At 35.3% G+C, this 26,671-nt stretch overlaps 2 protein-coding genes and 1 long non-coding RNA gene across 8 annotated transcripts; all 3 read left to right on the top strand.

Annotated features, from left to right (window-relative positions):
- The first annotated feature begins 3,707 nt into the window (after nt 1-3,707).
- LOC142612644 (putative ATP-dependent helicase C29A10.10c) lies at nt 3,708-12,706 on the top strand. Of its 3 annotated transcripts, none has more exons than XR_012840158.1 (9): nt 3,708-3,860; nt 4,868-6,410; nt 7,726-7,914; nt 8,476-8,571; nt 8,675-8,837; nt 8,985-9,117; nt 9,212-10,966; nt 11,104-11,963; nt 12,183-12,706. XR_012840158.1 is itself a non-coding variant. In XM_075784762.1 (8 exons), exons 2-8 carry the CDS (start codon nt 5,033-5,035, stop codon nt 11,530-11,532), a joined length of 4,143 nt encoding a protein of 1,380 aa, XP_075640877.1. In that variant the 5' UTR covers nt 3,708-3,860; nt 4,868-5,032; the 3' UTR covers nt 11,533-12,706. The 3 variants fall into 3 exon arrangements, 1 of the variants encoding a protein (XP_075640877.1); XR_012840157.1 differs by having other exon boundaries at nt 12,044-12,706; XM_075784762.1 differs by having other exon boundaries at nt 11,104-12,706.
- LOC142612646 (uncharacterized) lies at nt 6,418-7,224 on the top strand. Its single transcript, XR_012840159.1, has 2 exons — nt 6,418-6,767; nt 6,867-7,224. It is a non-coding gene; the product is annotated as an uncharacterized LOC142612646 (long non-coding RNA).
- Nucleotides 12,707-14,058: 1,352 nt separating the features above from the next.
- On the top strand, nt 14,059-22,056 carry LOC142612645 (uncharacterized). 4 transcript variants are annotated; one of them, XM_075784764.1, is made up of 8 exons: nt 14,059-14,490; nt 15,681-15,743; nt 17,973-18,036; nt 18,214-18,306; nt 18,410-18,586; nt 19,808-19,906; nt 20,361-20,603; nt 21,229-22,056. In XM_075784764.1, the coding sequence occupies exons 3-8, from the start codon at nt 17,977-17,979 to the stop codon at nt 21,640-21,642; spliced, it is 1,086 nt and encodes a 361-aa protein (XP_075640879.1). In that variant the 5' UTR covers nt 14,059-14,490; nt 15,681-15,743; nt 17,973-17,976; the 3' UTR covers nt 21,643-22,056. The 4 variants fall into 4 exon arrangements, with proteins under 4 accessions (XP_075640879.1, XP_075640881.1, XP_075640880.1 ...); XM_075784766.1 differs by lacking the exon at nt 17,973-18,036; XM_075784765.1 differs by lacking the exon at nt 14,059-14,490 and having other exon boundaries at nt 15,546-15,743.
- Nucleotides 22,057-26,671: the final 4,615 nt, after the last annotated feature.

Genomic DNA, 26,671 nt, shown 5'->3' with positions numbered 1-26,671 from the left:
TTCATAACTTGAGTTTTGGCTCTAAAAAAAAAAAAAAAAAGATCATTTATGTGAGAAATATCTCAATAGATAAATGCAATATTATGAGTAGGCATTTTTTTTGTAGAGTTTTTTTTTTTTTTGGTATGATTTCATTAAATATCACTAACTATTTAAATAAATAGCTTTTAATTTTTCAAATTGGTCTCAAATATTATATATTCACATAATGTGTGTAAATGAGTGTATCATATATAAATTTTGCCCTCTCTCAACTGAAATCATAGATCTGCCATTGTTTATGAGTTTTCCTATACTATTTCAGCTACTTTTTAGTTTTATTTATAGTACTTTTAGTAATTTTTTTATTAAATTTTAGTTAAATAAGCTGTTTCAAAACGGAGTCGAAAGACCCGGGAAAAAAAAATAAAAATTCCTGCTGTCCTGTCCTATCTAATTGTGGCTTCAAATCCAATATTACCTCTTTTCTACCAGACAGTTTCAAGATAAGGATTAAGGAGTTTATGGGCCCAGTATCTGGAAATAACATGGGCCCCTATTTTTCTGTTCATTTTATGGGCTCCTATGTGAAAGCAAGAAATGCTGACCGAGTCATTTTGCCCCGAGTCACGAGGAGAATTTATTAATATTCTCAAATCCAAATTCCAAACTCTTTGTTAAAAAAAAAAAAAAAAAAAAATTCCAAGCTCCTCCTTGTTGTTTTATTTTATTTTATTTTTATCCATATTTAATTTGTGTTATAAATTTCCAAGCTCCTCTTTGTTGTTTTATTTTATTTTTATTTTTATCCGTCTTTTATTTATTTTTGGTAGAGATTATCCAACTTATTTTATACTTTGAGCGTGCTTAGGTTTTTGAGTATTAAATAATGCCACCAGCCAAGCATGCCACCAAACTGTATGGTAGTTTGGTCACGCACCAATGCACTTTACACTGATATGCTTTCTTTAGCAAACACATGAAAAAACAATGGAATAATTTTTCTTGTCTGTTCTCATAATGAAATGTTCATATGGACACAATTTAATTGAGATATGAAGATACGAATATTGTTCATTAAGTTATCAAAATGCCTTCACTTTTAAGGATAAAAAAAAAAAAAAAAACAGAGAGGAAACAACTATGGTTATAAATATTATTCTTTAGATGGTTGATGTGAAATTTTATTTTATTTCACTTTTAAGTGAGTTTTATATTTGATAAAAAATTATGATTAAAAAGAAGAAGAAGAAGTAAATTATGAATTGGTTTAACACCACTCTTACTCTCACTCTCTATATTTCATTGGACTAACTAGTTATCATTATCTTCTCAAAAAAAAAAAAAAAACTAGTTATCATTAGTGGTAAAAATAAAAAAATAAAATTTTGTGAGCATATTAATTTCTTATTTAGAAGTTTTTTTGAATAGTTTCATTTCATGCCTTCGATCTTCATCCAATGATATATATTTTTTTCTTGCCACTTCAAAGTGGTAACTGGTAACCAATAACCATTAGTGCAAAGACATTAAGGCTACCATGTACACTGGTAGTGCTTATAAAAAAGCAGGATTGAATTATTCGATTGGAGGGTATAGTCAACCTACTAAATTCAATGCAAAAATCAATTATTTTGGGCTTATAATTGCTTTCATTGATAGCCAATTTGTGCTGTACATGTTTCACACATTTACAGTTTGACACACACAAGTGCAAAAAATTAGAAAACAGTATAACAATTGCCTCATAATTATTAGACACTTTCTTGGGATCAGACCCAATATCAACTAATCGGCAAAATTTGGACGTTTGGGGCTTAGTTCTGGTGAGAAAATCAATAGTTTCCTAACTACTTTCCCCATTAGAGTTATTAATTTTAGGCTCGAATTCTCCACCTATAGGACATTGGTTTTATGGTTTATCCCCCTCACTGGTCAAATATCTCTAATTCATCAAATCTATCTTTGTAGTACAAGACCATTGATAATAACTCCTTTGTTTCTTCTTCTTATAAATCATAATTTATATCTTAAAAGTCAATTCATTTCAATTATAAAAATATGGTTCAATAAACTTATTTCATTAATACATTTTATTTACATAATAAATGTTATAACAATGCAATTAAAAACTGAATATTTAAAAATTATAAATAATTTGAGGATGAAAATAACTAATTTATTTATTCTTTAAAAAAACACAATCCTATTCTGATTATAATTTTTTTATTTGGATAAAGGTGGCCGCCAATGACGATTTGGTGTGAGTTTTTGAAGTAATTATAAGCTATCTTTTTGTTTATTTATATATTTTTTGTGAATTTCACACTACATTTTGACTTAGATTTTTTTTTTCAAATTATCTAACATTTTTTTTAAAGTTGACTTTTAAGGATAAATGTGGTCACCGGATAAATGTGGTCACCAATGACGATTTGGTATAAATTCGGGGAGTAATTATAAGTTAGCTTATTGTTTTTTATGACTCTCAAAAAAAAAAAAAGATTATTGTTTTTTATATATTTTTTGTGAATTCCTTACTACATTTTGACTCACTTTTTTTTTTTCAAATCATCTAACATCTTTTTTTTAAATTGACTTTTAACTTTTTATGCCTATTGCTTATAAGTCAGGTTATTGTTTATTTCAATCTAAAAAAAAGGTTATTGTTTTTTTTAATACTATTTTATGAGTTTTTTTTTTTTTTTTTAAATACTAAATATTTTAAACACACGGGAGAAGGGGGAGATGATTTTAAAAAAAATTTACAGTGGTGTATATCCAAAATGGCCTAACTCACACTTATTTTTTAATATGAGATTTACCCTCTGTTTTTTTTTTGGACTATTTTATGAGTTTTATATGAAGCATCTTTTAGATAAATTACTTCGAAACAGACACTTTGACTAGTATTATATAAATAAATTACTGAAAATAAGCAAATTATGAAACGGATGCAGATGGCAAAGTGGCAATATACATGGTCTCATGTGAACTTAAAAAAAAAAATTATTGGGTATGAAATTTTCATGTGAATTTTAGCAACAGAAAGAGAATAGAAGGCAGTACCGTTTTTAGGTCCCTACATAGGTGCTCCTTCTAATTAGTACAAAAGCTTGTTCTTTTCCACGCACTTTCGTGGAGCGTGCAATCACCCTCCAAAATTTCAAAGTGGCAGTCTCGTAATTCAATTCTCAGATCGGCGCACACGAAATTAATTAAAAAAAAAAAAAAACTCTTCCAATACTATTGGTCAGTGTGTTTCCTACGCCACAACCGCACGTGGGGACAATATTCACTCACTTCCTTTTGTTTACTTCTACTACTACTCTCCCCCAAGTAAAATTACCATCTTGCCCTCAAGCTTTCCATTCACGTGGCACTCAGTGATGGACCCCACTTGTAACCCAAATCAAGCGTCCATTACTCGCTGGGGCACAAGATTCTTACTTGTGAGCATTATACACGTAAGTCCACCTTCCCCCAAAAACCAAACTACCAAAAAACCCTTACTCCGCTTCCTCTTATTACGCCCCCAACCACCCCCTTTTCCCACTCTAATGAGGGCGATTTGTGTAATTTCAGAACCTCGGAATGACAAAAAAATTTTAAAATTAAAAAAAAAAAACTCGCCGGAAAAACTTAAACGGTGGCCGGTAAAAAAACCGGCCGGTGAAAAGGGTTCGATATTTCCTATATAAACCCCGTAACCATACCCTTTGTTCCCCACATATTTGCATTCTCTCTTTCTTTCTCTCTCTCTCTCTCTCTGCCTCTCTTTCTCTCTCTAGCTCTAAACTTACACACACAAAATAGAGAGCCCCAATCTATTACATCTAAAATTTCCTCTTCTTTTAGATTCAAAAGTACTCTCTTAAGAGGTAAAATTCTCTGTCCAAAATTTAATTTAATTTTTTTAATTTTTAATTTAATTTAATCTTTTTTTGAATTTGATGGAATGAACTTGAAGATATATGGGAATTTGTTGTATCAGTGAGTGAATCTATGAGGTTTGACTATTGGGAATTAGTAAAAGCATTCAATTTCGAGAGTGGTGGAGATGTTTATTTTTTTGATAGGACTTTAAAGCTTCGATCTGTGAGGGGGAATTTTTGTGTGTGTGTGTGTGTGCGCGATTGCAATGGATTGGAATGCTTGGTTTCGAGGTGTGGATTGAGTGTGTGGTGTTGGGGATTTGAGCTTTTAGTTGCTCTAAGTGCTTGATTTTCTTTGGAAACCCTAAAAAAAAACTAATGCTTAGGGTTAGTTGGTGAGTGGTGAGGATTTTGGGATAATTTGATGATCTGGGTGTTGGTTTTTTGTTGCTTGATTAGTGATTGGTACACTGTTTTTTACATGTATTTGTGGAATAGGGTTTGGGTTTGAATTGGTTTGTCATGATTAGGGTTTTTTTTTTGGTTTGTTTTTGGGTAGTTATATGCAAACTGGTTCTACTGTTTGGTGTCATTGATGGGTTTTAGTTGGGAAACATTGAATAATACCTAATTTGTAGGTTAAATCATGTCTCTGTTTGATGGGTATGTGTTATTTGTTGTGTTTTTGTGTTGTGTGTGCAAACTATATGCTTTGTTTTGAGTACTATGAAACTGTTTGGTGTTGGAAAAATAGATGTACATGACAAATTTTAGAACTGGTCTTGGGGTTGGTGCACTCTGTGCATTTAAAGTTATGAATTATGAATTGTTTTTCTGAACTTTATTGCTATATATGTGGACTCATTGAGATCTAGGTTTAATTTGATCTTTTTTTTTTTTGGTTGGGGCTCTTATTTGTTGTGTGTGTGTGTTTGTTAAATTACCTGGTATCTAAATGTTGGCTTTCTTCCTGCCCTATATTTATGGATTGGTTTGCTGTGCTTGATTTGCAGAATACACTGTCCATTTAGAACGCCTTTTACCTGTTCTCTGTGGTTCCTTTTGCCTTGCTTTTTTGTTGGCATGTCATGTTCATTTTTTGTTAGAAATAAAACTAGAAGAGCACTTGGAGAATTTGATTGGATTAAAAGATTGGATTGTATGCGATTACATATGAGATGGGTTCTCGAGGAAGGCTTTTATTTGATCTCAATGAACCCCCTGCCGAGGATAATGAGAGTGATGGTGTATTCTGCTTCCAGCCACAAAAGACACTTCCATCAGTGAATCCCAACACCGCCGACTTGGTTGCTGCATCAACTTCTACCCAAAGAATACAAAATAATCATGCCTTTTCACATGCATCATCTGTATCTGGCTTTCAGCCTTTCATTCGGCCCAAATCCATTGATGGCCCTGAAATGGGAGCTGAACAGAAAAGGGTTGGGGATCAAAATCCCAAGAGTACCTCATTGTCAAAGTCAAGTAATGATGAGGAGATGAGAGCCTCATCATCATTAGTTCAGGGTTCAGCAGAAGCTCCATCTGTTGAAAGAGAAGAAGGAGAATGGTCTGATGCTGAGGGCTCTGCTGATGCATTTGGAAACAATAGTTTGAGTGCAGTGACTAAAGCTTCACAAGAGCAAGGGACATCTGAAGTGAGGGATCTTTTTGCTTCTAGTGGACCTGCTGACAATAGATCTTCTGGTGTCAAAATGTCTCAGAGTATTAAGGATGAAAACAGTAGTCATGCCTCTTTAGGATTGGATCCAGATCACAATGATCAGAAAGTCATTAATGGCCGAAATCCAGATGGCAATGCCAAAGGTGAGGCATCCTTTGATGGGCAGGAAGAATCTAGCTTGGTCCCAAAACAAAGAGAAGTTAAAGGTATTGAAGCAACCCATGCACGCAAGTTTGCAAATAATCTTGGAAAGAGGAAGATAGACCAGAAAAGGGAAGAAATGCTAGGCAAGAAACGTAATAGGCAGACCATGTTTCTTAATTTGGAAGATGTCAAACAAGCTGGTCCTATCAAAACTTCAACACCAAGAAGGCAAAACTTTCCGCCACCCATTACCACTCGAACAATAAAAGAGGTCCGTAATGCTCCTCCAGCTTCTGAACGTATTGGAGAAAAGCAGACTCAGCCAATGACGAGGGACCAGAAACAAGTTGACATATCATTTAATGAAGGAGCCACTTCTCTGGAATCTACTGAACCTAAATCTGAATGTAATGGTGATATGAATTCTGGACTACTAGGTAGGCCTAGGAGGCTAAATAGTGACACTGATATTTCTGCAGAGGGATCCCTGCCGCCCATTCCAAGGCAGAGTTCATGGAAGCAGCCCACTGATTTGAGGCAACCGAAGAGTTTTCAGGTGTCCAACAGGAAGCCAGCCCTAATAAGTCAAAACTCAATGGATCCTAAATTGGGAAACAAGAAAGCTCTTCCACCCAAGAAGCAAACTGCTATTAGTACCCCATATCAGGACACGTCAGTGGAACGCCTTATACGGGAGGTGACCAATGAAAAGTTTTGGCATCGTCCAGGTATAAACTAATCATATGTTTTGACTATGTTTATTATTAGTTATTGGTGATCTATTATCCTTCTCTTTGAAATTGGAATTGCTTAATGGCATTCCCTATTGTCTTGTGTCAATGCCCTGTTTCTCCAATAATTGTGTTCGTGTGTTGTCAGCTTTAAAATTGACACTGCTGTTGATTTACTCAATTTCACCATATAATTGTTATCACCATTTCCCCTTCCCCCCCCCCCCCCCCCTTTTATTTGTTATGGTTCTTATGCTGTGCTTGTTTGTGTGTGAGAGAGATGAAGGTTATTTGCCTCTATGTATTTCATTTGGTTAACTGGTTATGAGATCTGCAGACCTTGCTACTTTATCTGTGCGTATCCTATTCCTATTAAAATTTGGAATTTTGGATGAAATAGGATTCCTTGCATAAGTTTTTGAATAAGTAAAAGCTGATGTTTGTATTGGTCAGGCCCACGCATAGTGGAGAGGATTCCTACAGCTACATGTGGTGGGCGTCCAACCGTCAGGAGATCCTGTTGGATGGAAGAATATATCTTTCATACTGAAGTTTAGAGTAATTGAGCCATAGTTCTATATTGTTTTAGGGATTATGTAGCTAATGTAAAATATCAAGGATATTGTTATACTTTGTTGTTTTTATTGCTTTTCTAGCATTTTTGGCACCAATACTTTAGAGCTTTCAGATTTCTTGTTTATTTAAATTGGTGAATTTTAGTTAATATTCTCAGTTCTGGTCTCATCATGTGTGTAAATGAAAGTACGTCTGTAGACTATGGAAAGTTCCTGATTAACTTGTTATTTTTATTTATTTTTTCTCTTGGTGGGAGGTTCCTATATATGCATTGTTAGTTTGTAAGAAGCAGTATTGTTGCTAATAATATCTGTGCTAGTAACAAAGAGATGTCTTGATTAGTTTTCAACAATGCCTTCCGCCACTTTATTGTCTATAGAAAACTATTAATTATAATAATTTTACAATTTATATAAAAAAATATTTTTATTTTTTCCACCTACCCCACTACTTCCCTGTACTTTTACTTCTTCCAACAAATAACAACCAATGTTCATCTTTTCTGTAATGGCTTATTCTATGATTATTAATTAGATTCACTAATTTTATTTCACTGCATCCTATATTGCATGTGCCCATGGCAAATGTTGTTAGTTTGAGTATTTCATTGTCTGGTTTGTCAATTCTATTGTGTTCATTTTCTTTTTGTATGGTTGTTCCTTTCTGTCTCTTGGAGAGAATTTTGTTTTGGGCCACTTTGTTGTATGTGTAACTAATTAAAACTATTCTGCATCAGAGGACACGGAGCTCCAGTGTGTTCCCGGTCGTTTTGAATCTGTAGAAGAGTATGTCAGAGTATTTGAGCCTTTGCTTTTTGAGGAATGCCGGGCACAGCTTTATAGCACGTGGGAGGAGGTAGCTGAAACGGTTTCAAGGGATTCTCATGTGATGGTCCGTGTAAAAAACATTGAAAGGCGAGAAAGAGGTAGCAAGCCTGATCTTGTCATTCACTTCATTTTTTTTTTTGTTGCAAATTTATTTGGAAAATGGAAAATAAATCTAATGATGCTTTCTCACTGTGCTATTGTCTTGGATTATTTAGAATATAATTTAATGTGAAAAATTTGTAGAACTGTAGTAGTCTTATATATTTATATATAGCTTCAAAGCATGCTTACTACCTTGAACAGGCTGAAACATTCATATAGGGTTAGTCAATGTCATCATCAGCTCAGTATGAATTGTCCCTTTTGCATTCCTTTATTCTCACAACGCTTTTTTTTTTTCTCAACTGCTCCATCCTAGGCAATTTTCTTATAAGTTAAGTGGAGCTGTGTTTTAGGACAAAACTTTTACTATACTTTTCACTTTCTCAGTGGGTTTACATGCTCATTTTTTGTCTCTCTCTCTCTCCCTCTCCCTGTCTATATATATATATATATATATATATATTATCAATTCTTTGTTTAAGTACTCTGCTGAGATAATGAAGGTATTGTTATTGTTCTGGTTATGTTAATTAGCTGAATGTCTCTTATTGGCTTAGGATGGTATGATGTGATTGCCCTTCCAGTAAATGAGTGCAAGTGGACATTTAAGGAGGGTGATGTTGCCATTCTTTCATCCCCCAGGCCTGGAGCAGGTTTGATACAAGAATAGGATTTTTGCCTTTTGAACTTACAGTATGAATATTGATTATATTTTAGCTCAGGTCCACTAATGTTAACTGTCATTGTGTCAAGCAGTTAGGGCTAAGCGTAGCAACACCTCATTAAATGATGATGATGGGGAGCCTGAGATCAGTGGGCGTGTGGCTGGTACTGTGAGGCGACACATACCTATTGATACACGTGATCCTCACGGGGCAATCCTCCATTTTTATGTTGGGGACTCGTATGAATCTAACAGGTTATGTCAAAATCCTCTATTTTCTTTCCTAAAGTTGGGTGCATGCTTGATGGTTATCACTTATCCTGGACTTTGTTCTATTAATCATAAGTGTTTTGTATCCTGGCCAATATGTTGACAATTTTATTTATTTATTGTTTTTTCCAGCATGGTTGATGATGAACATATTCTGAGAAAGCTTCAACCCAAAGGCATCTGGTATCTTACTGTGCTTGGTTCTCTTGCAACAACACAGCGGGAGTACGTTGCGTTGCATGCATTTCGTCGTCTCAATTTGCAGGTGACAATTGAATTCGTTTATATGATTTTAGTGGTTGTTTCTAGTTCATATTGCTTTTATGGAATAACAACTTACAGATGTCTCATTTGTGTAGATGCAAAATGCAATCCTTCAGCCTAGTCCAGAGCACTTCCCAAAATATGAGCAGGAGTCGCCTGCCATGCCCGAATGCTTCACGCAGAACTTTGTTGATCATCTGCATAGGACATTCAATGATCCCCAGCTAGCAGCAATTCAATGGGCTGCGATGCATACAGCTGCTGGTACAAGTAGTGGTATGACAAAGACATGGCCTTTTACTCTTGTTCAAGGACCTCCAGGAACAGGTAAGACACATACGGTGTGGGGAATGCTAAATGTCATCCATCTGGTTCAGTACCAGCACTACTACACTTCTTTGCTTAAGAAACTAGCACCTGAAAGCTATAAACAAAATGAGAGCAATTCTGATAATATTCCTATGGGATCAATTGATGAGGTTCTTCAAAACATGGACCAGAATCTCTTCCGTACTCTTCCAAAACTCTGTCCAAAGCCTAGAATGTTAGTTTGTGCTCCTTCAAATGCAGCAACTGATGAGCTTCTTGCTCGAGTTCTTGATCGTGGATTCATTGATGGTGAGATGAAAGTTTATCGGCCTGATGTGGCTCGAGTCGGGGTTGATTCACAAACCCGTGCTGCCCAGGCAGTTTCTGTTGAGCGCAGAACTGAACAGCTTTTGGTCAAGAGTCGTGAGGAAGTTTTAGGATGGATGCACCAGTTAAGAGGCCGTGAAGCTCAGTTGTCTCAGCAGATAGCTTCTCTTCAACGAGAACTAAATGCTGCTGCTGCTGCTGTTCGTTCCCAAGGATCTGTTGGTGTTGATCCAGACGTTCTTGTGGCTAGGGACCAGAATCGGGATTCTTTGCTGCAGAACCTTGCAGCAGTGGTTGAAGGCAGGGATAAAATTTTAGTTGAGATGTCTCGCTTTCTTATTTTAGAAGGTAGGTTTCGCGCTGGAAGCAACTTTAATTTGGAAGAAGCCCGTGCTAATCTCGAGGCAAGTTTTGCAAATGAGGCCGAGATTGTTTTCACTACTGTCTCCAGCAGTGGTCGCAAGTTATTCTCTCGTCTCACTCATGGTTTTGATATGGTAGTCATTGATGAGGCAGCCCAAGCCAGTGAAGTTGCGATCCTTCCTCCCCTTTCTCTTGGCGCAGCACGGTGTGTTCTTGTTGGGGATCCTCAACAGCTTCCTGCAACAGTAATCAGCAAGGCAGCTGGAACCCTGTTATACAGTAGAAGCCTTTTTGAAAGGTTCCAGCAAGCAGGGTGCCCCACAATGTTGTTATCTGTGCAGTATAGGATGCATCCTCAAATTCGGGATTTCCCTTCGAGGTATTTTTACCAAGGACGCCTTAGTGATAGTGAAAGTGTGGCAAATTCACCTGATGAGATTTACTACAAGGACCCTTTACTTAAACCTTATGTATTCTATGATATTACACATGGACGGGAGTCTCACAGAGGTGGATCTGTCTCTTATCAGAACATGCATGAAGCACAGTTTTGTCTTCGCATGTATGAGCATCTCCAGAAAACTTTGAAATCTTTGGGTTTGGGGAAAGTCTCTATTGGCATAATCACTCCGTACAAGCTCCAACTAAAATGCCTTCAGCGTGAATTCGATGATGTCTTAAATTCAGAAGAAGGGAAGGATCTGTATATCAATACCGTAGATGCTTTTCAAGGCCAAGAACGCGATGTCATTATCATGTCTTGTGTGCGTGCATCAAATCATGGAGTTGGCTTTGTTGCAGATATCCGTCGAATGAATGTTGCTCTTACTCGTGCAAGAAGGGCTCTTTGGGTATGGTTTTCTATTATTCCTGTCATTTAAGATTAAGATTATCACATAAGTTGCTTCTGCATATTTTTACATGCCCACCAGACCAAACGGCTTAATTCTGGGTTTATTTTCTGATATGTAACTTGATGCTTTGACAGGTTATGGGGAATGCTAATGCTTTGATGCAATCTGAAGACTGGGCTGCACTGATTACTGATGCCAAGGCTAGGAACTGTTATTTGAACATGGATTCTCTCCCTAAAGATTTCCTCATACCTAAGGGACCTTCTTACACACTTTTGCCAGGCAAGGTCTCCTCCAATATGAGAGGTTTGAGATCAGCTGGACAAAGACCTAGACCATTGGATATGCACACGGAGTCCAGGTCAGGAACGCCATCAGAAGATGATGAGAAGTCGGGTGCATCAGTAGTTTCTAGAAATGGGACTTACCGGCCCTTAAAGTCACCGATGGAGAATTCTTTGGATGATTTTGATCAATTGGGTGATAAATCTAGAGATGCCTGGCAATATGGTATACTGAAGAGGCAAAGTCCTGCTGGGTCTGTGGGAAGGAGAGATATTTAGCTGTTCATTGTTGTCTGCAAATTCTCTTGGTTCCTCAAGGGGAGAGCTTCACAGTGTTAATTAATTTCCTGATGTTGTGATGCTTGCTCCTATTGCCACGAAGCCCTCGGAGAAAATTCTCTATGCTGAGTTTCTTTGCCGGACATGTTTGATTTGTATCAAGTTTGGACTGAACTGTGTCTCTGATACGAGGTGGTATCTAGTGTTTCCGCTGCATGCGGTGGAAATGCTAGATACTTTTTCCTCTGGTACTTGGTCAGGGAATAAAAAGGGATTTGGAAAGAGTCAGCGGTACCCATTCATGCAGTTCGCTGCTTTTGTGCAAGAGTTGGTCTTTGCATGATTACTGTGATTTCTTGCAAGGAGCTGGATGCTGTTGGGTAGAATTTGGGAAATCATACCCTTAATCCACCAGCTTACAGGGTGCAAAGGTAACAGAACTTGTGTATGCTAACATGTAGTTTGTATATGTGCATTTACTGCATGTCTCTGATACATGTAATCCATCCAGAACCATGTAAATCCATCCATCCAGAATCCAGGGGTGGCCTCAGCAAAGCTTCAGCCTACTAAATCTTTTAGTTGTATCTATTTGTGGGGGAAAATCTAGCCCACATTGCCTTTGACATTGGGGATTTAAACTGATGCAGGAGCGGGGAAGGCTTCCTTTGTTATGGCCCTTGTCACTTTGTAGCTCTCTTCTCAAACGTACAGTTCTCACTCATTGGCTCTTTGGTACTCTGATAAAGATTAGTGCCTTGATTTAGGAAGTAGTTCTTCACATTTTAAAAGATGCTATCTGTTGTACATTCTTTGGACATGCAAATGCATTAGGATGACATCTGATGAAGTGGTATGTAGAATTTTGGAGCGTTTTTGGATCTCCTATCTTCTAATTGTTTCGAAGGGGAGGTAAAAAATTGACATACCTGCCTCGGGTGAGATCAACTCAAAAATTCTGTACAGATATGGAAGGAACAAAAAAAAAAAAAAAAAGCACAGGATTTTTATCCAAATTTTGGAGGCATTTGTGGGGGTCCAATGCCCTGTACATACACTTTTGTTTTTTTAATTACTTGTCAGAATCATAGAATTCTTTTATGTCTCTATTTCGAATTTATTTAGTTGTATACCAAAGCAAAAAAGCAATTACGTGTTGCCTTTTTGTTTCTTATCATGCAGTATAAATATTGATAGTTTTGTCTTCTATAGATATAAGTATCCGTTTGCAGAAGTCAGCTCCTTGAATGACACGGCACCAGTAATCTAAGGCCTGTTTGGTACAGGCCCCTATATTTTTAACATCAGGTAAGGTGACTTTTTAACATGATAGCCTTTTTTTTTTGTTGTTAAATATGATGCTTCTTGGTCTTACGACCTGTTGCTGCAAATGCTTTTTTGACAAGCATTTGTCTCTAATGGAGTAGGAGAATTTGGTTTATTATTAGGAATTTTAGGTCTTTTAAGTCTTTGGATCATATGGGTTTATGATAGTCGATGTACTTTTGGTTTGAGCGATAAGTAATCGGATTTTAGGTTTATGGCAAATCATCTATTCCCTTAATAATTAAAGCTTAATGGCTGGTTTTTACCATGTAAATAATATTTTCTCAATATCACTATCACCCTGTATTATGGGGAAAAATATATATTTTCCAACTTGAAAGAAGCAAATCTGTTTGAAAGAAATGAGTTCTCTTTGAAGAAGGAATGGAACCATTATATGCAGTCTCATCTCTCAAGTACAAAAAACTAAGAAAGTATAATAGACTACACACAAAAAAAAAAAAAAATTGAGGCACATGTGAGCTAATACAAAGTTTAGCAAGAATATGATCTCCATTATCAATAATTATATACTACTAAGACAAACTCCAAACACCAATCAAACTTTGCGGCCCATTGGCATGTATATCTCAATGGCATTACTTGATCTATTCACTTGTAGTAAATTAAATAATAATAATAATAATAATAATAATACACTTTCATGTGTGACGATTGAACAGGTGAGGGGAGAGGAGAATGCTAAGCATAGCGCCATGTAATTTGGTGGACACTTCACATGTGATGTAAGGGGCCCAACTATTAACCAATAATAATCATTCGTTTATCCACGTATGCCAACATTGACATATAATATGCGATGGATAATGCATATTTGGCAGCACACGAGTTGCACGTGGCTTCATTCCTAATCAAGCGGCTATGAATTGATGTATGTGCGCGGTCCCACAGCTTGATGGGCAGGTGAAGATGTGCCTCTCTCTCTCTCTCTTTGGATATATGAGGTGGACCGTGGATGGAACAATCATCAATCGATGGATATGTGTTTTAATTCAAACGACTTTTTAAAATTGGTCCAGTTTTGTTTTTATTATGGTGACTTTTATTAATAGCTGGAAGAGAGCAGTAGCTCAACTTATTCAAAACGAGTATAGGGAGGAAACCCATGATTTCTCACCCAAAAATAAAAAACTTTCGAGAAGCAAACACACACAAAGAAAGGGGGAGGGAATGAGTTCTAAATTTACAAATTCTCAAAAGTAACTGTTTGTTTGAAATTTAAAAATGTCTCGTCAATATTATAGGCGCCTACCAACTCATTTTCATTGACATTTTTGCAATAGAGGTGGGATAAAAAAAGAATAAAAACTTTATATGGAAATGGAGGGACTATTTATAGGCGAATATTAATCTTCTTTCCTTTTATTGCTTAGGCAGTCCTGCCAATCTTATATTTGGGGCAGAAGCGTTGTTTTGTAAGGGCATCTCAGTTTGATAGAGGGATAGATCACATCGCATTAAATGTAATGTGAAATAGTTGTGATGTAATAAATGCAAAGATGATCATGTTTAAATGGCCGACGCTTCTTTTTAAGGCAAAGTTGAACAGATGCTCATTTTTTGATTGAGCTTGTCGACATGGTGTTAAGATCAATCAATAAGATTCTTGAGGTTGGTGTCCCTTTGCTACTTTCTGGTTTTGTTTCTTGCTGTTCTTCCTTAGCTTCACTGTGTGCTTCTACCAAAAATTTCATAAATTGATTCCAAATTTTTTTACATATCATGATGTCAACACTTTGTCATAAAAAAATGAAATAAAATAAATTGATGTGAATATTTGTAAAATAAAATGATCATACTAAATGTATTGTACCTCAACAAACATTTTTTTGGATTTCCAATATACATGTCTAAAATACAAATTTCTTCTCTTCCATAGAAATCTCGAGTTAATCTCTCCCTCCTGGTTGATTTGAAAGATTTTTTTTTTTTTATACTCATTGAAAAAGTTAGTAGAATACTAGAATTACATAGATTTTACAAAAAATTGGGAACAGTTTGACTGTGTCAACTGTCAACAGCTAGCTTCCTGCATCATGCCAAAACTACATTTAGCACTTTCACAAAAAAAAAAAAAAAAAAACAACAACAACAACAACAAACATATGACTTAGATAGGATCAAAAAAGATGGGATCAGATGGTTTCTCAAAAAAAGAAAAAAAGAAAAGAAAAAGAAAAATAGTATGAAATGGCTAATGTGATCTATGACTATGATTGCTTCAAATCAAAAGGTTGATTTCAAAGTTGAAACTTGGTCATATAGGATTGGGCAACGGACAATACTCTCCTAATTGTGAAAACTGAAAAGTCAAAACAACCCTTTGACAAAACGGAGAAAAAGGAAAAACCCATTAAATCCATGCACACTTTTTTAATAAAGAGCAATAAATGCCCCAAATTTTGAAAAGCCAAAAGTGCTAGGATCTCAAATCAAATTTTATACTATATCTATATACACGTTGAAAAAGGAAAATGAATGATAGAGATACACCATAATCTCCACATGGGTTCTAGAAAGTCTTTTTTTGAAGTCGGGTTCTAGAAAGTCTTTGTCGAAAAAAAAATAAAATTTTAATAGCATAAACTTAATAATATTTAACAACCTTAGCATGTGTCGCATTGTGTTTATGGTCTCATCTGTCACATGACTAAGGAGTAATATTCTTTCCGATATAGCAGTAGATACCTCGCTTCTTTTTAAATTTTCAATCCTAATCCTAAGGGACCCTTTGGCTTTTTTCACTGTTGACCCGGTTTCAATGCTCTGTTTCTCTCTCTCTCTCTCTCTCTCTCTGGCAGCTGAGCTGAGGAGGAGCTCCGGAAGATTTGCGCTTTCTTTGGCTTTTTTTTTGAATCGGTCAGGTAATTTGTATGCTCATTTTTAGCACTCGTTTTCTGGGTCTTCTTTATTATTATTATGCTTTTATTGTATTCGTGATTATCAACAACTCCGTTTCTGATGTTAATAATTTGGTGGGTGCTATGTTGGCAAATGCTAAATTTATGTTTTGGTTGCTCATACCTTTGTGGGATAATCGGATTATGTTACAAAAAATGTGGGTTTCTATGTCGAGACGAACATCAACATGTACACTTGTAGATACAATAAACGAAATCTTAACCATGGACTGAAAATGGAGAGGAACCTAACATGTGATGTGGGTTGGTTTTCTTTTTCTCTTTTATTTTTTTGTTGTGTTATTGGGGGAGTGAAGAAGAAAAAGAAAAGAGAGTTGACGTGACTTTGTGTTAATTTCACATTGACATGTAAAAGCTACCAGCTTAAATAGCTTATTTGAATTGTTGTATAAAGGATGAAAGTAACTATAATTCTTATTTATTGTGGGGGTAGATCAAACAGTAGATCAAACAACTCAAGTACCATGTTTTAACATAAACAATCTTGCTTTGTTGGATTGGCAAGACCATATATTTTACTAATGAAAACTTGGGGTTGGAATTTGAGTAATTAATGTTTGATTTTGAGTGATTTTGTTCCCTTCCCACCAAACACTCTCTAAGAGGTCGAATAAACTGGCTTTAGTGTTGAACTGGCAATGAGAAAGAAAAAACGTATAATGTTGCTACCATTCCACTAGTTGTGACTAATTATGGATATGGTTTTTGTCACAATTAAAGGAAATCACTAGTCACATCTACCAATGTGGCACACACTTATCCAATCCAATCCATATAATCCAAGGAATCGCAATCTCCCCCTCTAAAATTCCCAACATCCTCATTAGGCTCCACATTGCGCCACAATACACCCGAGCCACAGGGCATTATTATGTTGGTTATGATACCATTTATCATGACCCGAGCGAGCCATGTCTGCACTATACCAAAACAAGTACTAGTAAATTTGCTCATTGTAATCGTTTGTGTAACCCAATCGACCTAGTAAACATCCGATACATGCTTGCACAACACATAGTCATCTCCAATCCAATCCTCATAATTCGTGTTCATCACAGTTTTACGATGCATGTTATCTCAGCCCAGTTTTATAGGTTTGGACACACTCAAGTTGGCTGCCAAAATGGTTTTGAGTCCTTTTTTACGGAGTACCTGGTGGGAAAAATCATGGATGGTGTCATAATGTGTTTTGAGGCTATTTGGATTGTATCATGCTTATGTATGTGTTACACTTGGCATGTCTGGGCTTTTGATATCTAGGTGCAAGTCATTATTTTTCTAACTGATGTGTGGAATGAAATTGCTACCGAACTTAAGGGAAGCGTGTCTTAATCTCACTAAAAGAATCCCGTTAAATCTTTTAAATGTGGGAATCTCAAGAAGCATCTTGTGAGAATCAAGGAAGCAATTTAAGGGTCTTCAGGTCCTGTCAATAGTAAAGTCTCAGTTGTTCTAAAACTGGGTGTAGGCCAAAGTATCTGATTTTTTTGTTTGCAGAATAATTTGATCTTGTAACAATTCAGATCTTTTGAAGGGTCTATTGTAACTATTCTCATTCTCCGCCTTATTCATCAGAGGTCACTAGTTTGAATCTCCCTTTCCCCCTCCCCTTGGGGCCAAAAATTATTTTAAAAAATCACATCCTCAAAATTTCTGTCTGCTAGTCAGAGGCTAAAATATCTGTTTCTTTTTTTCCCAATTTAAAATTAAGATATATGTACATTTGGAAGATATTCCCAAAATCATTTAATCTTCATTTTGTCTTCCTTTTCCCCTAGTACTAGGCTTGGTAGTTTCTTACCTCTCTAGAAAGGAGTAACTAAATGATGTTGGTCATACATCTACAGGATGCAATTTAAAGGTAGTTTAAATTAGTTTTGTCACATACAAGGAGTTCCTGTCTGGATGGCTATGCTTATGCTCAAGATTTTTCACAATGACAAAATGCCATTTCCTTTAGTTTTAATCTCACTTTCATGCTATTTAGAGCTTATTACCATGTGGTCATTGGAGTTCTTATTTGATTACCCCCCCACCCCCCTTGATTAGTATAAAGCAAATTTAATTCTCAAATTTTGTTTTGTTCTATATTTTTCTTAGTAACTAAACATGACTTTATTGTAATTCAATTTTGTGCATATTTGATAGAATTTTGAAACTTTTTTCCAAAAGGTGCATGGCAAGAACTTCCTTTCTGACTGCCTTGGAAAAAGGAAGAGACAAAGCTTTTTGGCATGTCTTCTTATTAATCTAATAAGTTTCTTTATTGTTTAGATGGGACAAAGAGTTTGCTTTTTGTTACACTTGCTTGCACATTCATTCTACTCACTAAGCAGATGAAGATGAGTTTGTGCTTAGATAGAGACAAACCTAATAGACTTTAAGTTCTGAAGTTCTTACTTTTGAACTACAGGCATTTTCTTTGAAAAATATGAGTTCGGGGTCAAAGAAATCCCCTTCAAATGGCTTTGAGAAGGCTCTGACATCTGAAGAGGAGCAGACTAAGGTATCTACCACTTGTATGCTTCTTTCATTTGGGTCTTGAAAATGCTACTGTTATTGTCGGAAGAAAAGCTTGTTAAGGTTTTTTTTTTTTTCTATGTTTGCAGATTAAGGAGGTGAGAAGGTTGATAGGGCAATTGCCTGATAAGCTGTCTATTTATTGTTCTGATACATGCATCGCAAGATATCTACAAGCACGTAACTGGCATGTCAAGAAAGCAACTAAAATGCTGAAAGAGTCCTTAAAGTGGAGATTAGAGTACAAACCAGAAGAGATACGCTGGGTAAGTGTTATGAGCTTACGTAATAGATCGAGTAATGGATTGGTTTGCTAACGCTCTTATAAAATAAAAATAAAAAAGTAATGGATTGGGTTGCTTTTGTTTTTTTTTTTTTTTTTTTGATAAGTAGTAATGGATTGGTTTGCTAGTGGTGGGTTAATTTTCTTAACTAGTCTCTTTCTTAATCTTCTCTATTTTGGTTATGAGAAATGAAAGAGTAAGATTTGCTTCGAGGAAACCTATATCTTCAAGTTAGACTAGCTAACAATTTGTAACTTGGCAAGTCAAGACTATCTTATTTATTGTTTACATCTGAATTTATTTATAATTTTCAATTAGGTAAAAATAAACTTCAACTTCTTAGATTTTTTTAACAAAACAGATCATAACTCATCCTAATTCCTAATCCAAATTAAGTTATTTGAATTAACACAACAAATCCCTATCATTATTTACCAAATATTAATTAAATAAGCTAGACACATAACAGTATGCTTCCATTAATCTCCATTATATTCATCTGCAATTTGAAGTTAGAATCCATGGATAGAAAGTGTGCTTGAGTACACCTTAAAAAAAAAAAAAAAAAACTTTTTGGTAGAGTCTTTTTATTAGAAGGTTTATGCAAATAGTTAGTGATAATAGGAGGCCTGATGATCTTGTCCCACTGGTGCATCTTTTTGTTTGAATAGTTCTCATTTCCCTCTCTCATTTTCTTGAACTTTTTAGTTGTATATTTTGATATTTTTCCTTGCTCTGTTCCTTGGGTCTGGTTCAAAGTTCTCAATCTAAGGTCAGTTGCCTCAATGTTGGTTAGACCCAGACCTGATTGGAAGTCTACCCAATTTTCCAAATCAAACTGCCAATGAGCTCTGGCTCAAATTGCATCTCTTTCCCCCACAAGAATTAGTAGATGGTGAGGTCATGGATTCAAAATCCTTGGAGGGTTTTGTAAATTACCAAAAAAAAAAAAAAATCTAAATCCTACAGCTACGTATAAATTAAAAATTTATAGAAAAGTTCGAAATTAGTTAATTAGGCATGGAAGATCTGCTTGATTAAAGCTTATTAAATTATTTAAATTATTTGGACAGTTAATAAGCAAGATCAACCTGAACTCTTTTAGCCTATTGTTGTAGGCTTTGGTCAAATTTTGTTAGCTTTGTAATATAATTTCTTGAGAACTGGTTTTTCTAAATGCCATTGATTTTGCCTGTAATGTAGGAGGACATTGCGAATGAAGCAGAGACAGGGAAAATCTACAGATCAACTTCTATTGACAAGCATGGGAGAACAGTCCTTGTCATGAGACCTAGTCGCCAGGTTTCATCTGACAATGCCTCCCTATCTCTCTGCTTTTATGTACCAGTTATCACCTAATAATGGAAGAAAATTTGTTTTTGTGCCTATATGTTTTAAGCAATAAAATGGAGAAAAGCAATGTTTTCTTGTGTACAATGTAAACTTTCTTTTTCAATTTTGAGCCAAAATATTTACTAAATTAAAAAGATTCTTATTGCAAGGAGGGTTAATACATTAATAATCTGGAAACCGAGCATATAACCCATTATGTGAGTCTGAAATTAATTGTTGTTCCCCTTATTGTGCAATTATGATATGGTTATTCAAAATAATATTAGGCGTATAGGATCTATTGGTATATGTCAAACTAAAAGCAGACATACAATGCCCTGGAAGTTCAAGTTATAGAATAAAAGTACTTTGCCTTCTGTTGCTTGTTTACTTAACGACATTTGCATATTTATTTTGATTGCAGAACTCAAAGTCGATAAAAGGACAAATCAAGTACTTGGTGTATTGCATGGAGAATGCTATTTTAAACCTGGCACCAGACCGAGAACAGATGGTCTGGCTAATTGATTTTGAGGGTTTCAATTTGTCGAATATTTCCGTGAAGGTGACACGAGAAACTGCCCATGTTTTGCAAGAACGTTATCCTGAACGCCTTGGTGTGGCAATATTATACAACCCTCCTAAGTTTTTTGAGCCATTCTGGATGGTATTACCCAAATTAAATTTGTTTTTCAATGTTGTTCATTATCATTCGTAAAAAGTTGTTACTATGCCTTCTGGGAGTATACGGGTTTGATTGTGGACTTTATATTGAGTGACCTATATTTGGACTCTAAGTTGGTAGAGCTATATATTAATAGCACCTTTCTGTCTTTGACAGGATTTAGGTTTTCATGTCTCCTTCAGATTTTGAGTTACTATGAAGTTTTAGCACTATTAAATACTGGATATTTTCAGCCATTGGACCCAAATTTCTAATAGGTCTGATAAAATTTTAGTCTCGAATATTGATTTAAACCTCACAAAACTAAATTCAAAATTCAACTTTAAATACTTGATTTAGAAAATTACTGTATAGCCAAAAAGGTTAATTGTTACTATCAGTTTAATGTTTTTTGCTTCTCATTTGGGGTATTTCCTAGGTGATTACCGAACATTGTGCTAGGGCCGTATTCTGGTGTATTTTGTTCATCGATGGTTCTTTTTTGGGAACGGTAGATTACCAATCTAGCACATTTTTGATCTGCTATTTTATCTGTTAGTTGTTAGTAGGTTTGTGCATAGCTTTATATACTACCTGGTTTTGACTTCGGAAGAACGTGTTAGTGCAGGTGGTGAAGCCCTTTCTAGAGCCCAAAACTGCAAATAAAGTCAAGTTTGTTTACTCTGATGACCTCAACTCCAAGAAAATAATGGAGGATTTATTTGATATGGAACACCTTGAGTTTGCATTTGGTGGAAATGATAGCATGGGGTTTGACATAAATACTTATTCTGAAAGGATGAGAGAAGATGACAAAAAGATACCCGCTTTTTGGACAAGAGAACATCCTGCCTCAACAGCACTACAACCATCTCTGTCATGTGCTTTAGATTCAATCAACATAAATTCTGGTTCTGGTTCTATTTCTGATGCTTCTGACAATGAGAAAACAGATTGTTCACCCTCTCTCCAGGTGGAATCGGAAGCTGTCTCCCCAGGCGAGAATATGGTGGCGACTAATGGAAGCAAACATGCCGTCTAAGATGTATATTAGAATGAAGAATAACAAAACTTGAACCCTATCTTGATTAAGGTATGGTGACTCAACCATACAAATGTACCTTGCTGACCGTTTTACTTTTTCATTAGAAACTTGACATGAAGACAGTTTCTGTGAGACCTATGTTGTTAGCATTGTGAAGATTCCATGGGTGATTTTCCCTTGTGGACTAAAGCCAATGGAGATTACAACAGGCATTGTATTGATGTTTCTGTCTTCAGCATTCTTTCCTGTGTCTCCAACGTAGTTAAACCCCAGATTTCTTCCTTAAAAGGGAGAACTGCTTATTAGGTTACAACACTTGTAACCACTACTTCCCCCATTTATAAATGTAAGAAGTTGGTGTCCCCTTCAATTTGGCAATGAATGCTTATTGCATGCTGTGTCCCTTTCTTTACCATTGCATTTCATAGTAGGCGGCCCAACACTTGTATTTATAGTTTAAGAGTAAGATGCGTGCAATTGTAGGAGGGAATGCAGTGCAAATGAACCATCAATAAATTGAGATTGCGACCCATGTTTTTCAAGAAATTAGCCTTTTGTTATCACCAACTATTTTTGTGTGTGCGTGAGATAAGAGGTTTAAAATTTTATCGAAATAATCTAGGAAGATGCATCTGCCTCCAGAATACTCCCTAAACCAGGAGGAGTCTCTTTGAGCCAAACCAATTCAGAGCTAGCCGTCGTTGCAAGCCTATGAGCAGCCTCATTGTTTGTTCTTGGGACTGAGCAGAAAGGGTTATTCATAATTTCATATTTCATAAAGTTGAAGTCCATTGTGGACTCTTTTATATATATATATATATATATATATTAAAAGATTATAATACAAGCTTCAAAGTAAAACATTACAGGAAGTAATAGTTGATACAAAATTTTCTTGAGCAGGAATTGGGGAAAGGTAACAAGTTTAGGACTTTCGGAAGGTAGCTTAAAGACTAAAGGGCAATTTTAAAGCTAGTAAAAAAAATAATATCTGAATACAACTTGAAAGGGATTGGCCCTTTTATTGGTAAAATAAGCACTATTTGCATAGTGGGAAGCAATTGGAATCAAAACTCGTGGGGAGTAGCAATAAACATTTAGGGAGAAGTAATAGCAAGAATCGGTTTTTACTATTCAATTGTCATGCAAAAGTGGTTGAAAGCACAAGAGCATCTTGACATTATTGTAGAAAAAAATCAGAAAAGTATGAGTCAAACTTTTACTATTTATTTCACATTCATCAAAAGTAGCCGAGAGTAGTTATTTCAATAGGCCTTTCAACAACAATGGTGTGTGTGTGTGTGTGTGTATATATATATATGTTAATGATCTCCAACATGAAATCAATGTTGTCAAACAAGAGACAATTGAATTAAAAATTGTTAAAAGTGGTAACAATAATCTTAAACAAGAGTTGTTATTTTTAAAAATTGATAAAAACCTTGATAAAATCAATCTAACAATGACCAAGATGAGCACAAAGATGGAAATGAATCCAGTCAATAGGCTCTTCTTTCTGATAAAGGTATTGTTGATATTTTCACTGATTCCCAACTTAATCTTGTTAACAAATTGCTTCCCCCAAAATGGTTTACAAAAGTTAAAATTGTTATTTCCAATTATTATCATTTCAATGTTATTGCTATGATTGATTCTGGTGCGGATATGAACTGTATCCATGAAGGATTGATCCCTTCTGAATATTTTGAAAAACCAATTGAAAGATTGGTTTCTGCTAATGGTACTCAAATGAAGATTAAATATGAACTGAATGATGCTCATGTTTGTCATGATAATGTCTGCTTCAAGATTCTCTCTGTTCTTGTTAAAAACATGATTGATAAAGTGATTCTTGGACTTCCATTTATAAATGCTTTGTATCCCTTTCTTGTTGAATATGATGGAATTACTACTGATCATTTTGGACAGAAAGTAAAATTTAAATTTGCTTCAAAGTTTGAAATTGATACTGATGTTTTAAATCTGATTCATGCTAAAACCAAACATCTAAACTTCCTTTAGCAAGAAGTTAGATACAAAAAAATTGCTGAACAACTTTCTGATAAATTGTTGCAGTCAAAAATTGATAATTTTCAAAAAAAATTGATTGATGATATTTACTTTGATTCTCCTAATACTTTTTGGCATAAGAAAAAACATATTGTTACCCTGCCTTATGTTACATGATTTGATACTAATGTGCTTTTTCAAGAACCACTAATGGGTTCTTTCAAACATTTCACAAATGTTTTTACAGGTAATGCTAATAATACTAAGATGTTTATCATTACCGTTTGTTCTAATATTTTCAATGTCTCTTGGCAGGACATGAAGCGTATTGTTGAAAAGTATATTGCTGGTATAAGTTCCACTAATAAATGGATTAAAGTTATTTATACCACCAGTAGGTGGAATATTATGACTTTTTCGGCAGAGAAGATGAACAAGGGGAAAACACCTGCACAGGGCTATTCTCAAGACAAAAGGCTCCCAGCGGGACAACCTTTTGTAATGCATAAAGGTGCATATTTTGGGGTAAAACCCAGTAGATCAATATCCCTTTAGGAATTTGTCCCGGCAGAGGTGACATATTCTAGTGGTGACATAGTAATTGCTTTGCAGGAAGTTTTGTCTAAAACTTTACAATTCCACAGCGGAGTTTACACAGAATTACCAAACCCTATCAAATTCATTCTTAATAACCTTCAAGTTGCTTTTGCTATGAACCACCACACTCTTTTCCACAAAACCCTCCAAGCTCTTGAAATCCACCTTGTTAACCTTACTGTCCAAAATGAGGCTTATACATACCACTCTGTTAACCTAGTTCCAAAAGATGAAGCTCATTTTGTTAACCCAAATGCTACAAATGAAACCTATCTTAGTCAACTCTTGGGCAAAGAGTATATCCATTCAAAGGATAAAAAGACTATAATGGGTACTGATTATGCTAGATTGAGTCTTAAGACCCAATCTTCGTTAAGAAGTGCCGTTGTCAACTTGTCGATAGAAATACAATCATGTATTCTAGAAAGCAAGACTATGTCCAGATCTCTTGATCTACGGTTCAACCATTTTAAGACACTTGTTACAACTATTATTCCTGACCCTGTTGATTCAGATGATATTAATGACATCTACATGCAGTCGATTTGGGAAGAACACTTTGGGAGTAGTCTCAGAGTGTATGAAAAGAATCACCTGTTTCCTGGCCTTTTGATCAATTATGAAGATGGTTCAGATGATGAGGACAAAGATCCTTATTGGCTCTCCCAGATGTTTGAATCTGGCTTCATCAGACTCATAAAACTGACGAGTTATGACCAAGTCAGCCAATTCCTAATGATTATCCAAAATGCTATTACACAAATCAGTAATCCTTTTGTTTCTATCAGATGCTGGAGTACTTTACCAAAATGGGATAAAGATAACTGGATGGATATCCAGCCTTCAAAACATCTTGTTCTCATTAATGGCTTTACCCACCAAGGTCAATGGTATGAAGGAGATACTTACCTATCATAAAAATATCCTTATGCTCTTGCAAAATGCTAGAGAAATTATTTCAATAATCAAATTCTAGATGTCCTCCAAGACTTATGGAAAGATTACCATTTCATAGGATGCACAAATAGAATCTATATTTTCGGGATGAAACCTTATGTTTCCGCTGTCCGCCAATTGCAAAGAACAAGCCACGATGACCCAAGAATGTTTCTCACACCAGGAAAGAGTCCTATATATGAACCATTGCTATACTATGGATTTTGCAACTAGTATGCCATTTACCATGAACATGAATGCAATGATGAGCCTCCATGGAATCCTTATGATGGCTATCCATCTGATGCCCCTGATACTGATTACTGGCCAAAATGATGATCCCACTGTTTATCTAGCTTGCACAAAGGCTCTGATTGATGCTCTACTGATTGTCTAGACTGCACAAAGGCCAAAACTGCTACAATATTTACCCCTGGTAAAAGTTTCAATTATTGTACTGCTTACTCCCCACAAATGATGTTACTTTTGATAAAATAGATTTCTCATAATGTCACTTGGTTGCTTTCGGCATAAAATGTCAAATGGTGAATATTGAAGTGAAGTTCCACTCTACTCCTGCTCATGCTTACTTGAGTAAAAAAAGTGAAAAGTTTGTTCACTTTTTACTATTTATGGTTACTGTTTACTACTACTGTTCACTATTACTGTTCATTACGCCTTTTCTGCCTATTTAAGGGGAGATATCCCTTAAAGTTAGACAGAATTCTCTAGAGCCAAAACGTTCTTTATGCCTACTTCTCTCCTTTAGAATTTTCTCTCTAGAATTTCACTACTATATTATTTCCCTACAAATCTTGTAACTAGAACTAATTTTAAGCTTTGTACTGTTGAAATCTTGTAACTACTATTGCTGTAAGTATTGTTATCTATTTTTAATAATAACTATTTTAAGTTTTGTGTTTAAAAAAAAATATATATATATATAATCGTTGATAAAGTTGCCCTTTTTTATATATAAAAAAAATGTAGTGAAGTTTTTTTTTTTTTTTTTAATACTTCGGTTGTGGAGGAAAAATCCCCAAACCCATTATACAAAACTTGAAATGTCATCTATTACAATTCGTATTTAGTAGTTACATGATCAATTTAAAGTCTTTTACGAGGATAAAAAGACTTGGATGATTTTGCGAATTGATATGGAGTGGGTTGAAAAAGATTCTTGTAAACTGGTCCAACCTAAGCTTCTTTCTTTTTTGGCGGGAGGGAAATCACGTAGAATTCATTAAATAAAGTTAACTTGATACCTTTTTTTTTTTTTTTTGATACATCAGAGAGGTGTTGAGCTTTCACACAAGGTGGATCTTCCTCCAATCAGTACAATGGACTGGATACATATTGTGCATATCTAGCCAACTTATGGGCCACTTTATTTTCATCTCGCGTCCAACCCAAGTCCCAATATATATATATATATATATATATATATAATTTTACCTACTAGCCCAACTTAAACTTCAAAAAA

The sequence above is a fragment of the Castanea sativa genome, chromosome 10 (assembly GCF_040712315.1).
Source record: "Castanea sativa cultivar Marrone di Chiusa Pesio chromosome 10, ASM4071231v1".
Lineage (NCBI taxonomy): Eukaryota > Viridiplantae > Streptophyta > Magnoliopsida > Fagales > Fagaceae > Castanea > Castanea sativa.
The sequence above is the reverse complement of the archived record's forward strand: the minus strand, read 5'-3'. Positions and strand labels throughout refer to the sequence as shown.

Coding starts and splice junctions, on each gene's coding strand:
- LOC142612644 (XM_075784762.1), top strand. CDS start 5,033: ATGGGTTCTCGAGGAAGGCTTTTATTTGATCTCAATGAACCCCCTGCC. Junction 9,118..9,211: donor TTCGTCGTCTCAATTTGCAG/GTGACAATTGAA, acceptor TCATTTGTGTAG/ATGCAAAATGCAATCCTTCA. Junction 10,967..11,103: donor GTGCAAGAAGGGCTCTTTGG/GTATGGTTTTCT, acceptor ATGCTTTGACAG/GTTATGGGGAATGCTAATGC.
- LOC142612645 (XM_075784764.1), top strand. CDS start 17,977: ATGGCAAGAACTTCCTTTCTGACTGCCTTGGAAAAAGGAAGAGACAAA. Junction 18,037..18,213: donor GAGACAAAGCTTTTTGGCAT/GTCTTCTTATTA, acceptor TTTGAACTACAG/GCATTTTCTTTGAAAAATAT. Junction 18,307..18,409: donor CTGAAGAGGAGCAGACTAAG/GTATCTACCACT, acceptor CTATGTTTGCAG/ATTAAGGAGGTGAGAAGGTT.